The 15,633-nt window shown below is 41.7% G+C and overlaps 1 protein-coding gene and 1 non-coding gene across 3 annotated transcripts in view; both read left to right on the top strand.

Moving 5' to 3' along the window:
- The window catches only part of COP1 (COP1 E3 ubiquitin ligase), a 125,380-nt gene that overhangs the window by 94,541 nt on the left and 15,206 nt on the right, over positions 1–15,633 (top strand). For both annotated transcript variants that reach the window (XM_074546333.1, XM_074546332.1), the window contains exon 18: positions 410–570. In XM_074546333.1, the coding sequence (XP_074402434.1) occupies positions 410–570 (161 nt within the window). The remainder of the gene's footprint in view (positions 1–409; positions 571–15,633) is intronic.
- Positions 13,854–13,989, top strand: LOC113459676 (small Cajal body-specific RNA 3). Its single transcript, XR_003381161.1, has one exon.

Raw genomic sequence — 15,633 nt, 5'->3', positions numbered from 1 at the left:
CCTCCACAGACCAAGTTGTCCTACTTGATTATGGCAGGCAAAACTTTGATAGTGCTACCTGCCTTTGAGCTGTGGCTCTGAGCAGGCTGGATGTAGCAGTGATTCGTGTGGTGGTGCAGATACTCTTCCCAAAATGCTTTGCCTTGAGGAGTTTGGGAGGGTTCTTGGAATCCTGGATGTTTTGCAGGTGTGCTGCATGCTGCAATTGTCTCATAATAAAACCACATCCTATTATTAAGTGTGATGGAAGTTTGCTGTGGAGCACTTCCAGCTGCCAGGGCACCATGACCACGATGGTAACTGCAAGAAAATATCTGGGCTTGTTTTAAGCAATGAAAGAGCTAAGAACCCTTATTTCTGTTTGTCTTTACAAAACCTGATCTTGTATACTTGTATTTTTTATTTCTAGGAAGTGAAAATAATTCCCTTTACTTATACTATAAGGGCCTCTCAAAGACACTGCTGACATTCAAGTTTGATACAGTCAAAAGTGTCCTGGACAAGGATCGGAAAGAAGACGACACCAATGAGTTTGTGAGCGCCGTGTGCTGGAGGGCACTTCCAGATGGGGTAAGCTTTCTGCCCTGGTGAGGAAGGAATGGCTCCTACTTTCTCACAAAATAGCCTTGCTGAGGGTTTGACTGTGCTTGGTATTTTCCTGTTCATGTTAAAAGTAAGGGTACTTGCAGGTCGTTGTGAGAACCTTGATGATTTGCAGGGTAAGTAAAATGCTGGGGAGAAGAGATTGCTGTGATCTTAACTCTTCCACCTGGGTGTTTGAATTCCTCTGTATGCTATCTAAAATCCCAAAAGCAGCATTGTATTTCTGGCATTTGATGGTTTTTGTGGGTGCATTAGTGGGGTTTTTGTTACAGATATTCATTGTGAAGCCTTGTCTCAATGTTGCTGTGTCTGTCTGGGTTTGCTCATTGGAACACAGCCTTTGTGTTTAGATGAGTAGATATGTAAAGTGTCTGTTCCAATGGCACTGAATTCACATCCCTAGCATGTGTACTAATGTGGCAGGCAGACCTGATGCAGCTTTTGTGAGTGTGGCCTTTCAGAATGCTGCTTTTGAAGGCAGGGTGCTCTTGAAAACCTTGCTTTAAAAATATGGAGCAAGTAACTCTTGTGTACAATATTTGCAGATCAGATGCTTGAAGGGGCCTGTTGGGAGGGGGCAAAATGGAGTTGATCTTAAATGCACTCTTCCAAGTAGATGAAGTGAAATGTTGCATAATTGCTGTCCTGAGATGTCCTATTCACAAAGACAGTGTCTACCAATCTGCTTTCTGCATGTGTAGACACTACCCCGACAACTGTGACCTAAACTCACTTCAGATGAACACTTCTGAGTCAAAATCAAAATAAACCTGTGTCTGGAACTGCTCTTTGTGTTTAAAAGTAAGAGGTGGGCTGCTGTGGTTTGAACAGGGGGCATGACAGTTGGTGATGTAGGATCACCAGCTTTTTCTGGCTGGGGATTTTGAAAGGTTTGGTATACATGTCTCAGGTGAAGAGTGGCTGTTGTAGGTTTGGTAATTTGTCTTTCTGCTGGATAAAAACATGCTGTGGGAACCTGTGTTTCCAGAAATGCCCTTCCTTGAGCTGCCTTCACTTCAGTGCTTGGATTGTCTTGCCCATTGCTCTTCTGGGCATCTCTTCTACAGGCAAAAGCAGAGATGTCTCACCCGTAGGGTTATGTCTGTTGCTGTCCACTCCTCAACAGTCTTTTCTCTGATAAATGTGCTCTGATAGACCTTCTGCTTAAGTGGCTGAGAAACTTCTAAGCTGTCACCAAGGGCTGTGAAACAATTCTTCATAATCAGGATGAAAAATACCATACAAAAATGTAACAGTTAAATCAGGCCCGTCAAGATCACGCCAAATAATGTTCAGGCTTCACTCCATTAAGCAGCATTCAGAATCCATTGCTGTTCTGGTCTTTTTTTTTTTTTCTCTGGCAATCATCTGCTTTTCCCTAGGCTGCTTCTAAATGAGCCTGTTTCTCCTGTGGCAGCCACACTACCTGGCTCTAGCTTTTAAAGAGAGCAGCAAAAAGCTGCCTGCAGGTGGTTTTTGCCTCTGCCTGTGGTACATACCAAGCAAGCAGCCTCACTTGCTTCTGCCAAGAGGCCTCAGTGTTTACTTGCACCATCTTTTCACTAGTCCAGCTGCACATTCCTCTTCTCTTCTGCTGCTGCAGCAATCCTCTCTGACCTAATTGAGACTTTGCTCATGTTCTTAGGAAATTAAATTACTGCACAGCCAAAGTTCACTTATGTCCACGAAGTCTTACTCAAATGATGAAACTCTGCTATTCTTCATTTTGATGATGTTTCTTCAATTTGCCATGATTTTTTTTTAAATGAGCTTTGCATATACAGGCTTCGCTAAAAAGTGATTTTTTTTTCTGATACTGGGCTGAATCAGGGAAGGCCTGTGCTTCAAAGTGCTGTCAGCATCTGTAGGATTTAAGGAATCTACAGCCTATTTTCAGCTTAATTACAATTTTGATCCTGAGTGAGCGACTCTGCCTTATTATAAGAGTTAGCACACGTACCTCTCAGTGCTGGCTGTGATCCCACCTGCTCTGCTGCAGGACTCTGTGTGTGTGCAAGCAGCTCCAGGCCAGCAGCCATGCAGAGCCCCAGCACAGCCCCAGATCCACAGGCAGCACAGGAAGCAAGTTTTAGCGTGCTGTGGGCACACTCTGCTCCGTTTCTTGCTGGGCTGGTTGGAAGCATCTTGCTCATCTCCATTCTGTGGTCACAGGGCAGCATCTTCAGTTTGCTCCTGAGGGGTGGGAGATGCCAGCACAGCCTCTCCCCAGTGAAGCTGACTCTCAGTTTCCATCCAGTGTGGCTGTCAAGGATTGTTCTTTAATTAACCTTTTGAGATGAGATGAGTAAGTTTCAGATCTGTCAGTTATCTTGGGAAGCATGAGTACATGTACTCCTTCACTTCATGCACTTAAGTGCAGAATCTCAGATCCTAATTAAAACTTAACCAAAACTTTCAGATTAAATGTCATTGATTCTTTCTTTAAATCTATTTTTATGTAATTCAGGCTTTTACTTCCTCCTGAGCCTAAGTCAAGCTGTGCTAGTGGCCCTTGCCAGAACCCATCTTTTTATTCTTTTCCCTTCTGCATTGATTTTTCTTTACTTACAAAGATGCAGAGGCCTTTTTTATTGGAGCTGTCACCTTTCTGACTCAGAGGTCCAGCAGCACCTTCTTTTTACCTATATCAAAGCCATAACGAGGAAGAAAAATTATTCTCTCTGAGTGCTTATTAGCATCTTGCACCAGGTTTACTCACTTTACAATTTATAAAAGTGTTTAGAAATAAGCACTAGCTTGTAGGCTACTTGTTCTGTTAGACTCTTTGGAAAAAAACAGGCAAATGAAAAGCCTCCCAGCAGGCTGACCATGAAGCAAACCTGATTCTTGCACTGCTGTGTTTTGGACAAAGGCAAGTAGGCTGCTGGATATTTTTAAAACAGCACCAACTTATTGTTTGTGGGGAAAAACATTTCTCCCTTCTTGTTTTATGCTAAAAGCTGATCAATACTTAAAAGAAGAGAAAGCTTCAGGATTCTTTTGGCTAAGTGATTTAATAAACATGATTTAGACATGGAGATGCTTTTCAGAACATTCCCTGGACTAAATCCTTTAATTTCCCAAGTCAAGGATTTTATAATATACCCTTGCTGTCCATTTTAACCAGCTTGATTTGAAACAAGAATCTGGTCTTGATATTGAAAACAACAGTCTTCTGTTTTAGTAGCATGTAAACAGGGGATGCTCTTCAATACAGGGAGACTCTTGCATAGGGAAAGAAAATTGCAGTAGTGGTGGTAGCTCAGTGCATTTAAACAGAGATGTCATCTCTCTTAGAAGGCTCACTGCAATTACATCTGGGTATGTGGATCATAGCTGGAGGAGATTGGTTTGTGCTTTGCTGTCCCTTATGTGTCCTAAAGGATGTTTTCTCCTTCCCTGAAGGGGACACTGGTTGTTTACACCCTCTTGTAGAGTTTATGTACCTCAAACATGCTGTGTTAAATGATTGCACCTAAAGTAGCCCTTTGCCCAGGCATGGTTAGTGTTTCTCAGAAAGCAGCTGTTGAAAGAAAAGCCAAGGCTGAACCTGCTCCCAGGACAGCAAAAAGGTATTACAGCTGAGCACAGAAGCAATTTGATTATGTAGATTAAGCATGGCTCAATCTATCATAATCACTGTAAAGAAGCCATTTAATTTTCTACCTGTTTGCACAAGTATTCATTACTGCTGATAAGCAGGTTAGCAGGGAAGGATTTCACAAGCAGAAATGTCAAGGCTTTGATACCAGTGAGGAGATGCAGATAAGAACAGGAGAAAGCCATGCAAATTATCTTAGGTAAAGCATTATATACATTTTTTTTCTTTTGGAGGAGTAAAGAAGGGGAATCCATTAAGAAGAGTGCTGCAGTTTTTAACCAGAGATGGGTGGGTGGTGGGATATACTGGATGGATGAATTCTCCTAGGAGGAAGGAAAGCATCTCTTCCACCTGAGTAGAAACCCATGTATGTGTTTTCTCACTTCATCACTCCTCAAAAGTAATTTTAAATTTATGAGGGTCTCAAAACATCATCTAACCATGAGTTAGCAGCTCTGGAACTCCAGGCTTCAGGTTGGCTTTGGGCATTGCCCTGTGGTGGAAGTGTATTCATAATTAGCCTTGCACATCTAAACTTCTCTTTGTTAATCTAAGAGGATGAAATATTCCCTTCAAATAGGTTTTTGGTGCACCTTTTCAGGAAACAAGATTTTCTTCTGTTTAGTTTTCCTTTCTTCTGAACATCCAGCTTTGTTTCTTAATGATGTCTGGCTTGCATTCTTTAAATAGAAACCTGTAATTGTAGCACTGTAAGTCAGTCACTTAATAGGGCTGCAGTCTTGTTCACTGATGAAAAGTAGCCATCCTTTGTTTCCCAGTAGTCTTATAAATGGTACACAGTGTACACTGGAGCTAGTCTGGGGCTCTTATAATTTACAATCAGCAAATTGGCTCCCTTCACAGGAATTAATTTAGCCAATACAAATTATTTCAGGAAATGATTCATTGCCACTTTAAAGCGCTAATTAATTTGGGTGACTTATGAACATAAAAAATGAAACCACCTTTGTCATTCCCAAGTAACTGAATGGTAATTCAGTGTCATTCTTAAGTAACTTGTATCAGCTGTAACTATACCTCTTGTAGCTTGAAGCACAAATTCCAGCAGGATTTTGGGGGGAAAACAAGAAGCACTTCCGACTTCATTGTCTCTCTTTGCTGCTGAAATTTAAAAATCTCAAAACTGGTGAGAATTTTGACTTCCAGCTTCAACTCAGTGGTGTTTTATTTTCACAGTGTCCTCAACTTACCTGTTTAGATGTCAGGAAATACCTAGGTAGGACCCAAAAGCTTAGGAGATCAATGCCTGCCTGGAGTGATCAGACCCCAGCTGTGCCACAGGTCACAGCATGAGTAGTTCCAGCTGTGGTATTTTCTGGAAGGCCATCTGCTGGTTTCTGACTCCTCCTTTCTTTCCTAGACCAGGACTGGCCTGTAGCATTTGTGTGCAGCATCTCCCAAGCTAGAATCCTTGCAGGTTCTCCTCCAGTGCAGTCTCACACCACTTCTTCATGCTGGAAACACAGAGGTCTTCATCTTCATTCTTGTGCTTGAAATGCTCTGCAGTTTATGGAAGGCTGAGAAGGATCAGCTTCTGAAAAAAGCAAGTGGTGGCTTTGATCAGGTTTATTCTACTGGTTTTTTCTCCCCTACCTGAAAATCTTCAAAGGTCTGTCTCCCTCCTTGGAAAGCTGTGTAATCCCCATAGCCTGCATGGTGCAGTGCTCACAGCTGCCTGTGTGATGGCTTCCCACTCCTCCTGACATGCCCTCTGCTCTCTCTGGTCATTGGCAATGCTTTAAACACAGTTTTCTTTGACTTCTATTTTGCTCTTTCCTTAGGTATAAACATATTTGATTTCTCTTCCATCCTACCTTTTTCATGTCTACTGCTCCTTTACTCCTTTGAAAATCTAAAGTTTTCTTTAAAAACAAATGAGACCCAGAACATCAGAAGACGTGTCATGCTTGATTTCCCCCCCCCTCAGATTTTAGCATATTAGTTATGTGTACTAACACACACTGTATATATTGCTTTATGTGCTGCTTGAAAACTATTTTCTTATTCAGAATAATTTCTACTTGCAGATAAAAGATGTCACAAGCTATGTATGATCCTTTGCTCTGAACATGCTCATATCCTTTCATATCCATTTCTCTTCAAATGCTCTGGTTTGGGCTCTATTTTTTTCTGTGGTTAAGGAGAATTAATTAAAAAATACTCCGGTGTCTGACAATATCTTATTCCCTGTCAAAAACCTTTGTGTGTCAGAAACTTGTGTCCAAGTGTGTAGAAATTTGTGGGGGGGAAAAAAAAGAATATTCTCTTACTAACAGTTCATGCACTGTATTGACATCTCAGTCTGTTGACATTCCAATCCATGTGAAACACCATCTTGATAATGTGATTATGCAAATGACCAGCTTCATGAGGAAGTGTTTAATTTTGAGCGATCTGTAGAAGAAGAAAAATACTGGTAAATGTTCTTTCCTTCCTGTCTTCTTCCTGCTTGCAGGATACCCTCTGAGCTTCCTTCCAGTGAGGATATGGCCACAGCAAAGGGAGCAGGAGATTGCCTGAAAACCCAGCCTGTGTCCCCTGTGCTCCTCCTGCCTAGTGTGTTTGGGGGAAAACAAGTGTGTTGCACCATTTCTGTTGCTGTTTAGGCTCAGGGTGGCACACAGCAGGTGCCTGGTGTGTCAGGAGCTGTGCTAACTCCTCCTTTCCTGGATGCAGAGCAGCTGCCACTGCTGAGGACACAGGGCTGAGTCTGGCACTTCTGCTCATCTCTCAAGTTCAGGTCCCCTGTGGTACTGCAGCACTCTGATATCATTGTGGCTTCTATTTTAAGAATAGCTTCTTCAAGAAATGTAGGTGGCTCAGGTTTTTCTTCTTTGTTGGTTTTAGCTTTACATTTGCAAACTCAGTTTCTCTCCTTCTGGAAGGTGAGGCTTTTTTTTTTCTCTTGCATAATCGCAGAAAATTGCCACAGGGTCAACGTCTTGAATAGAAGGCAGATGAAAGTTTCTATTTCCTGAATGGAGACAGTATTTACTCTTTCAGACTTTTACAGATGATATTTGCTCACCAGTGCATCTCTTCTAATGCCAAGAGGAGTAGAGCATGTGCTGTAGATAGATCTGAGGTCCTTCTTATTGGAGTCATCTTTCCTAGACTGAGTGAATGACACAGTGGCCAACATCACTGAGTGCTGCTGACATTACCATTCCAGTAGCTGATCCCAGTGGTACAGCTGTAGTGGTAATGGATTGCAGATCATTGCTGGTGTGAGCAGGCTCTTGCTGTTTCCCAATATTTGAAAAAATGAGAGCATCCCAATGCAATTGCAAATCATATTTGTGTGTTACACATGGTGAGCTGGGGATGCAAAGAAATCTCTGTAGCTGTTCTTAAACGTGTAAGTGGATGTTTTTCTCCTATGGGCACTTGACTGCTTTAGTAACTATCAGTTCTTTATTCAAGTATGAGTTTTATAACAGATGAACTGAAGTCAGGAATTCACATGGAACCTAGACTTTATTCCAGCTCCATCCTCAGCTTGCTACTGAACTATAATGTTGCAAGGTACAGCAGTATGTATCATGTGGCACTTCCATAAGCTATGTCTCAAACAGCACAACTTCAAAGAAAATTATTTGTCTTACTTATACTGGGGTGGAGAGAAAAAAAAGTGTGTGTTCATATTCAGGAAGCACTTACTTTTAGAATTAAATTATTGGACAACTGTATTCCTTTTCCAACCAGTCTCAACAGTTGGGCCCCTGATATGTACTCCATTGGGCTCTAAAGCCACTGATTAAATAACTGATTAGGCTGTTGTTTGGGGGGGTTTTCAAATGATGCCTGGAAGGATATTTATCGTGAAGTGTACACTTCTCTCTTAGCATGCCTTATCTTAGCATTGTGCCTTTGTCTTGGGGCATTTCAGCTGCTGTGGGAATTACAGGTGGCAGGTGTTCTGTCTCTGCCCTCCTACAGCTCTCAGCCTTTGGGGGGGAAGGCTCATTCCTGGTATTTTTTGGGGGGACTTATAATCACAGAATCATGGAATAGTTTGGGTTGGAATGTACATTTAAAGACTATCTAGTCCAACCCCCTGCAGTAAACCTGGACCCCTTTGCTCAGAGTCCCATCCAACCAGGCCTTGAACACTCCCAGGGATGGAGCTTCCACCACATCTCTGGACACCCTCATTATAAAAAAACTTCTTCATTACATCTGTCCTAAACTGACCTTCTTTCAATTTAAAACCATTTGCCCTTGTCCTGTTGCAACAGACCCTACAAAAAGGTTTATCCCCATCTTTCTTATAGGCTCCTTTTGAATACTGGAAGGCTGCAATAAAGTCTTCCTGGAGCCTTCTCCAGGCTGAAAACCCCCACCTGTCCTCACAGAGAAGTGTTCCACCCCTGTAATCAGCTTAGTGGCCTCCTCTGGAACCACTGTATCTATTGTATATTCTGTGTAGTGTCCTGGAGCAGAGCCCCCTGCAAGCAGTAGGTCGCAGCAGGATCCTGGCAAGTTCTGTAGGTACTGAGCCAATATTGCCTGATGTCAAGCTCTCACTGAAGCTGGTTTCCTCTGAGTCAGAGCATCTCCTGCATGAGCAGCCTTTGCTTTACTTTGCACTGCTAGGCTCATGCTGGGTGTTTGCTGTGTGAAGTGCCATCTGCTGAAGTCCCTGGCTGGCACAAAGTGCCAGTGAGATGAGGTCTGAGTGCTGGGAGCTGATATCAGTCGGGCAGTGTTTGGTGTGCTGCAGAGCAGATGAAGGGGGGCATTAAAGGCAGGAGCTGCAGGAGTAGTAGAGCTGTGTGTCCCAGCACTGACTGCTAAAGCAGGACTTTGGTTTCAGAGCAGCAAGAGCAAAGCAAGAATGAGGTAGGTTTTGCACTGAGCTGGCCGCTGCCTTTGAAGCCAGCTTCTGTGCAGATGCAGAATTGCCCCACAAGGGTGGTGGTCTGCTGTCAGTGCTGTTGGAATTTGGTTTATAACCTCATTCCCTCTAACAAGTGACAGTGTTTCAATTAAAGTCAAACCAACTTTGCAATATTGTGTTTTTCTTTCTCCTTTTCCCCATTCTTTAGTGCTAATATCTATGGCAAGTGCTGCCAGGCCACCACCATTCAGCAGTTACAATTCATGAGCTGCATCAACCTTTTGCTCTAGCACTCCTAATTAAGCAATTTTAATGACAGAATTTAATGTTTTACACAGTCTAAATGAAGTGGAAAAAATATGAGTGGATTTTTTTCCTTTCCAGCACAAGATTTTGATCAGATAACTTAACCTCTGGGTGAATTGGAAATAGGAGCATTTATGCATAGGTGGTTTTCTCTGCAAAAGCTTTACTTTGTGTATATCTGTGCATTAATAGAGTTACTGCTTGGCTTTGGGTATCCATTCTGAAGTTTTTTGTGTGCCCTCTGCCCTTCTGTTGACAGTAACAAAACCCCAAGGCCTTTTGATATCCACTAATTTGTGACCAGCTTAGTGCCAACTGTGTTGCCTGTTAGAAAAATGAGAATAAAGGCTTGCAAAAAACAACTGCTCAGAGGGGTTTTCTAGCAGCAACATGGGTTTGTATCCTTTAAACATGTTTAAATTTCTTTTGGTGGTGTTCTGCTCTAATTCTAGCTAATTCTAGATGAGCTAGGTATGTGCATGGAGTGAAAATGGTCCCTCCTTTGGAGGCAATCTTATGTCTGAATTGAAACTACCTGATATATGATTAGGAGACATAATTATTTTATATAGGTTACACACAGAATTATAATAATCAGTCTTTTCTAAGGAAGAGAAAGCCAGTATGACAGGAAAGTTATGTTTAGTAATGTAATGAGTGCCTTTTTTGACAGAAATGGCACTGTTAAATTTGGGGTTGTGCAGCTGATGGGCGTTCACCCTTGCACAAGGTGTTTTGAATTCTGTGAGGGAAGTGCTGCTTTAAATAATTATGTCTCTTATGGCATTGTATGTCATAATCACTTCCAAAATGCTTAGCTAGTTCCTAAAGCTGGAGAGAAGTGTGCTGTTTGGTACAGTACTGGATTTTTTAGTTTTACTTTAGTATGTCTGAAGTGAATATTCAGTTAAGCAGAGAGGATGTAGCTGGGGCAGATGAGGCAGAGCATTGTTCCCCAAGTATTTATAATAATGAGAGATACTGGAGAGAATATAGGTAATATTACATATACTGGGAAGAAAGTTTGGTTCTGATCCATTAAATATATAAAGCTCCTTTTACCTGTAATCTGCAGATAGCACATAAATAAACTGTAGTCAGAGCAGGAGAAGCTGTGTCCCTCCTCATGACCAATGCTGGCAGAGGCTCAGCATCACCAGCCAAGAATCCTCATGTTAATCAGGCACACATGATTCTTTCTCTTAGTTTCTAGGTTGATCAATGGAGGCCTCGCTGCCTTGTTTTCCTTCCAGGAAAGACCTACAAAGCAGATTGCTCTAGTCAAGTTTCTCTAAAGACTTAAGCAACAGCAAGCTGCTCTGGTCTGGAGAGTGTGTGCTTGTGGGAGATTTTGATTTGTTTAGAGTGACATATCCTTCATTAAAATAGGTTAATAGTTCTTCTCTGCATGTCTTGCTTCACAACTGGTACATTAGCTCCAGCATTTGAAAAGATAAATTTGGGCCAGCAAAAAGAAGAGAGAAAATTAGTGAAAATGAAATACAAATATCCTTATTTACTACAAAAGGATGCTGTTGGCTTTCTGGTTTTCCCAGGTTCATTCTTTGCTTGACAATGCAACAGAAGAAATTTAAATTGTTGGGAAATGCATAAAAAAAGATATGGTTGTGGGGAAATTGGAAGTAGAACAGGGTTTAGCAACTTTTCTTCTGCTGTTATAGCAGGCAGCAGCCACCATTGGGAGCTTGGGCGTTTTCTTTGTTTCAAAACTTAAGAATATATACACATATTTAGCTTTCCAAAAGTAAACAAAGGCTCAGAGGTTTAAGAAAAATACTGCTTTGGAGATTGCTTTCAGATAAATGTTTTCTAGATGTAGTGTTAGAGGTAAGGGATGCAATTTGGCCACATCTTTCCCAGTATATCCTTGAGTGTGAACTCAGACCCTTTCTGTGCTGGCCACCCTCTGCAGCCACCTCTCCTCTTCCTGTCATGATTCCCTTTGGTTTTCCCTAAACAGCAGAGATGTCTGAGCATGGCAGCAGGAACAAGGACAGTCTCCTCTTCAGCCCACTAGTAAACTTTTGGATTTTGCTATTCATTGTGAACCTGTGAATTATCCATTCTGGAGTGAGATGGGGAGTTAAGAAAACTGTTTTTTCATATAGGTTTTTGAAGTTTCTGCTGTTTTTCTTTGCAAACAGATTGGAAGTTTATAATATATTTTCAGTCTGGCTGAGGCTTCTGTATTGATTTCAGGTAACACATGAATGTGAAATTTGAGCCCAGCTCATCACATATCAAAGTTAATGAAGTAATGAATGTGACACCAAATGCCAGTGTCTGTCTCCTTATCCCCACAAACACATACTGTGTATGTGCTGTGTGTGTGGCTTTGTTTATTTTAGAGGCCATTTCATGATACAGTCCTGTATCTCTTCTTGGATTATTTAGGTAGGGCAGGACATGATCATGAGCTCTTTGTGGGAGCTTTTCTACTGATGTTCTCATAGCACTACATGCAAGTTTGCTGTGATAAGAAAGAGGTTGTGAAATCCTGACAGAGAACAGTAATTTTTATTTTCTTCTGTCCCCTGTATTTTGTCCTCTATTTCTCCCCATCTCTGCTCTGGAACATTTTAAGCATCATCAGGCTCAGAGAAAAGCATACATACCACGTGCTTCAGCTCTGTGGTGTCTGTTGAGGAATGAGTCAACAGCAGCAACTCTTCAGAAAAAATATCTGAAATCAAGGGAGGATGAAGCAGATTACTTAAAAAAAAAAAGAAATCAAATGCCAGAAGTGTTTGTCTTCCCTCACCCTTTGCCAGCAAAGGTGGGGTTTGTATTCTAATGTTTACGTAGCTGAAGGGTACAGAAGTACTGTAGTGCAACACAAGGGATTTTGTTCACCCCTGTAATCCCAGTAGGTAATTCTTTTCTTTATATACTTGAGTCTTTTTCAACTTCTTTTTTTTTTCTCTTAGTCATTGGTAGCTTAATGGATTTCGTGATTGTTGAGATCTTCTTTTTGATGCAGTATTGTTAGTCTTAGCATGCATTCAGAGTGACAGGGAGCATTAAAAATAGTAATTTCCATTTCAGATATCTAGAGATAATTTTTTTATAGCCACTGTGTGAAAATAACTTGAACACTAGCAGAATTATCTATTATGAGAGAGATGATTTTACTTGTGAATTGGGTTTAAAGATAAAATCTGCATACTTCCCAATTTCCTATTCATTGCTCTGTTAAATTTAATCGGGAGCAAGACTTAATCCAGAACAAAGATGATTGAATTGCTCTTAAACAGTGATGTAGAACATTACCCAGATCTCACTTCAGCCTCACAGTGCTGAGAAATCACAAGCATGAGAGAGTTGCTTGTGAGTACATTATACAAAGAGAGATGCTTTTACTCATTTGCTGGCTCATTAGAAAGTGAAATGCTTTCTGCCTTTTGGAATAAAGTTTTTAGGTTGTGTAGTACAGAATGGGTTAAATCTGTTTTGATTATTAACTAGAAATTACTTTGATATGCTGTAAAAAGGCTTACTTGATTTGCAAAAGCCTCTGTTGGCTTTAAGTTCTGCCATAAACTGAGCTGCTCCTGAGCTTGTGCAGGATGGCTGGATGGATGAAGTTCCTTAATGCAGCTTTGGTTCCTCTTTGAGAACCCAGGGGAGGCTCCAGCACTGAGCAGCAGAGCCACAGCGTGGTCCCCTGCTCCCCTTTGCTGCTAGCCCCAACAAAAACATGCTTTCAAAAATTACAGTCTGTTTTTAACCTCTTGTATTCTGCCAGGAAGTGTGTACACCTGTAAGATCATCCTAAATCTCCAGTTACAACCTGGAATGGAGTTATGATATCAACTGGATTTTGCTCTTTGAGGCCAAGGAGAGACCATGGGGGAAAGCAGTTAAAGGATTTCCAGGCTGGGACATGGAAACTCAACAGCCCCTGTGTTCCTTTTAGGGCTCTTACCTGAGCACAGACTTATACCAGTAAAGTTTGGGAGCTGGCATTGCTTATTTCAGATGCATATACCTAATTTAAAATAATTTTTAAGAAAAGGGGATGGGTCAGGGAGTGGGGAAGCAGCATCTTGCTGTAGGGATTCTTGCAGGCAGCACACTGGCAAGCTGTTCCTGGAGTTTAGGAGCATGTTCAAGGCCAAGAAATTTAGGGAATTATTAATGGCACTGCAGTTCCAGGCTGTGCTGTTGGCTGGCAGTCACTGAGTGAGTAGGAAAGGCACTGTCAGTGCCACATTTAAGACTTTGGGGCCTATGAGTGTGCCCCATGCAGCATCTCTTTCTTCTGGTTAGAATAATTTTGACCTTCTGAGTTAAACTTTTCCACTTAATGGTATTTTCCTATTATGTGAATCCTCTCTTCTTTGGCTTATTAGCATGCCTTACATCATGTTTTATTTAGGATTTGATACAGTCAGGAGCCCAGGATAAAAGACAGTGTATAACAGGCTGGTGTAATCATGACATTTGCTAGGACTGGAAGCTGCTGGGACCAGTTGGGACTGGTCATGGGCAAAATAAACATTTTTTTGTCCACTGTTGCAGTCTTCCTAGAGCAAAATGGAGGTCTCTGTCTGCTTTAGAACAGCCAGCTAAATCAGATCGTTCCCCTCCTTACACACATGTTATTATCCTGCAACGGGAGAGCTCCTGCAGCATCCTCAGCTGCCATGTCCCACCACGTGGGGACAGCCCTTGGGCAGGATTTTGTTTGCAGCATCCACAGCTAAGGATAATTGCCAAGTGTTAATCCAGCTCAGTAGCTTAGAGCAAGACTGTAATCATAAATATTGGGTTTTGTATTAAAATGCTCTTTTTTAAAAGTTCTTGTTAGGTTTAGCAAACTGGCTGTAGAGGTGATTGCATTCTGGTTGGAGGGATGTGCTTGAGTGGAGCAGGCTGCATGTCCTGAGATTTCCCTCCCCTCTCTATTCTTGCTGCTTCAAGAAACAGTCATTTGCTTTAAAGTCAGGTTTGCAGCTTTGATTGAAAATGACTCTGCAAAACCCCATCAGAACTGTGCATGCCACAGAGTCGCTTAAAAATAAAAATTCTAAAAGGCACCTTGAAATGTATGAACTCCCTGGGATGCCAAGGGCCATCACCTGTGGTTTGCTAGTGTCCCCAGGTAGGACCTAGTAAATCTTTGTCTGCCCAAAGAGCCCAAAAAAAAAAAAGGAAAAAAAGGATGGAATTGTGCTGTCTGAGGTTTGGGAATGATTATTAAGTGCTGGCCCTCTGCCTGACAGCTGTCATGGGTTTGCAGAAGTGAGACAGATCTGGGAGAGGCAGCTGCAATTGTATAGCTGGGAAGTTGGGCTTTTAATTGCTAATTAAAGTTACCATTTGCATTTGGGGCTTTCGTTTTTAAAGGACGACTTCATATTCCACAAGAAACTGCAAGCATTGTGTATTTATAGCACAACCAAACTGGCAACTGGCTCTTGCTGCTTTGCTGGTACATCTGTATTTCACCTACTGCCTACTTTTGCTTTCCCATCTGTATTTTTTATGACTTCTGTCCTGACAGCCCTTGTTCTCCTAGTCCTTGACTCCCCTCCCGTGCAGACATATGATCCTGTAACGTTTTCCTTTTTGTCTTTATAAACAATAGGCAAGCAGTCTGATAGCACAAGTCCAAAGTCAAGGGAGCTTTGCAGATTCAACTTGACAGCTCCTCTCTGAATTATTTAAAAGCTGTAAACAAAAGAAAGCCCATCTTACAGCTTCAGGTGCCTTCTCTAGTACTGTGGAGAATGCCTGATAGGTGAATTCAGCTAATTTTGCCCATTTAGATCTATGGGATTTAGTGGAATAGCAAATGCCATTAGAATTCAGGGGCTGCCTCCTGGTATTCCTTTGGGGAGGGTAAGTTGCAGGGAGGTGAATGAGCAAGTTGAGGAGAGGGAAAGTTGGAAGGTGAATGAAAGAATAGACAATTTCTGTCTAGTATTGTCTAGAATTGTGTGTTGAGTTTGGATATTTTTTTCCCTTTCACAATCAATGAACTTGTCTTAAGACATCCTGTATTTGCTTCTGACTTTAATCTCAGTCCTTGGAGGGTTTCCTTGTTTGTTCTTTTCACATCCTTTGTTTTCAAATCTAAAATGCTTTTCTACACCTGAATGATCCAGTGATTTCTGACTTCTTGGATACATTTTAGTTGCTGGTTTCCCTCATTCTCCTGGATTCAGGAGTGTTTTAGATGGCTGAGATTAGGGAAGCAGGCGGAAGGCACAATTGAGTCCTCTAGATGATGCAAAGT

This window comes from Zonotrichia albicollis, chromosome 8 (genome assembly GCF_047830755.1).
Source record: "Zonotrichia albicollis isolate bZonAlb1 chromosome 8, bZonAlb1.hap1, whole genome shotgun sequence".
Classification (NCBI taxonomy): Eukaryota; Metazoa; Chordata; class Aves; order Passeriformes; family Passerellidae; genus Zonotrichia; species Zonotrichia albicollis.
Note: the sequence above shows the minus strand (reverse complement) of the source record. Positions and strands in the feature narration are given on the sequence as shown.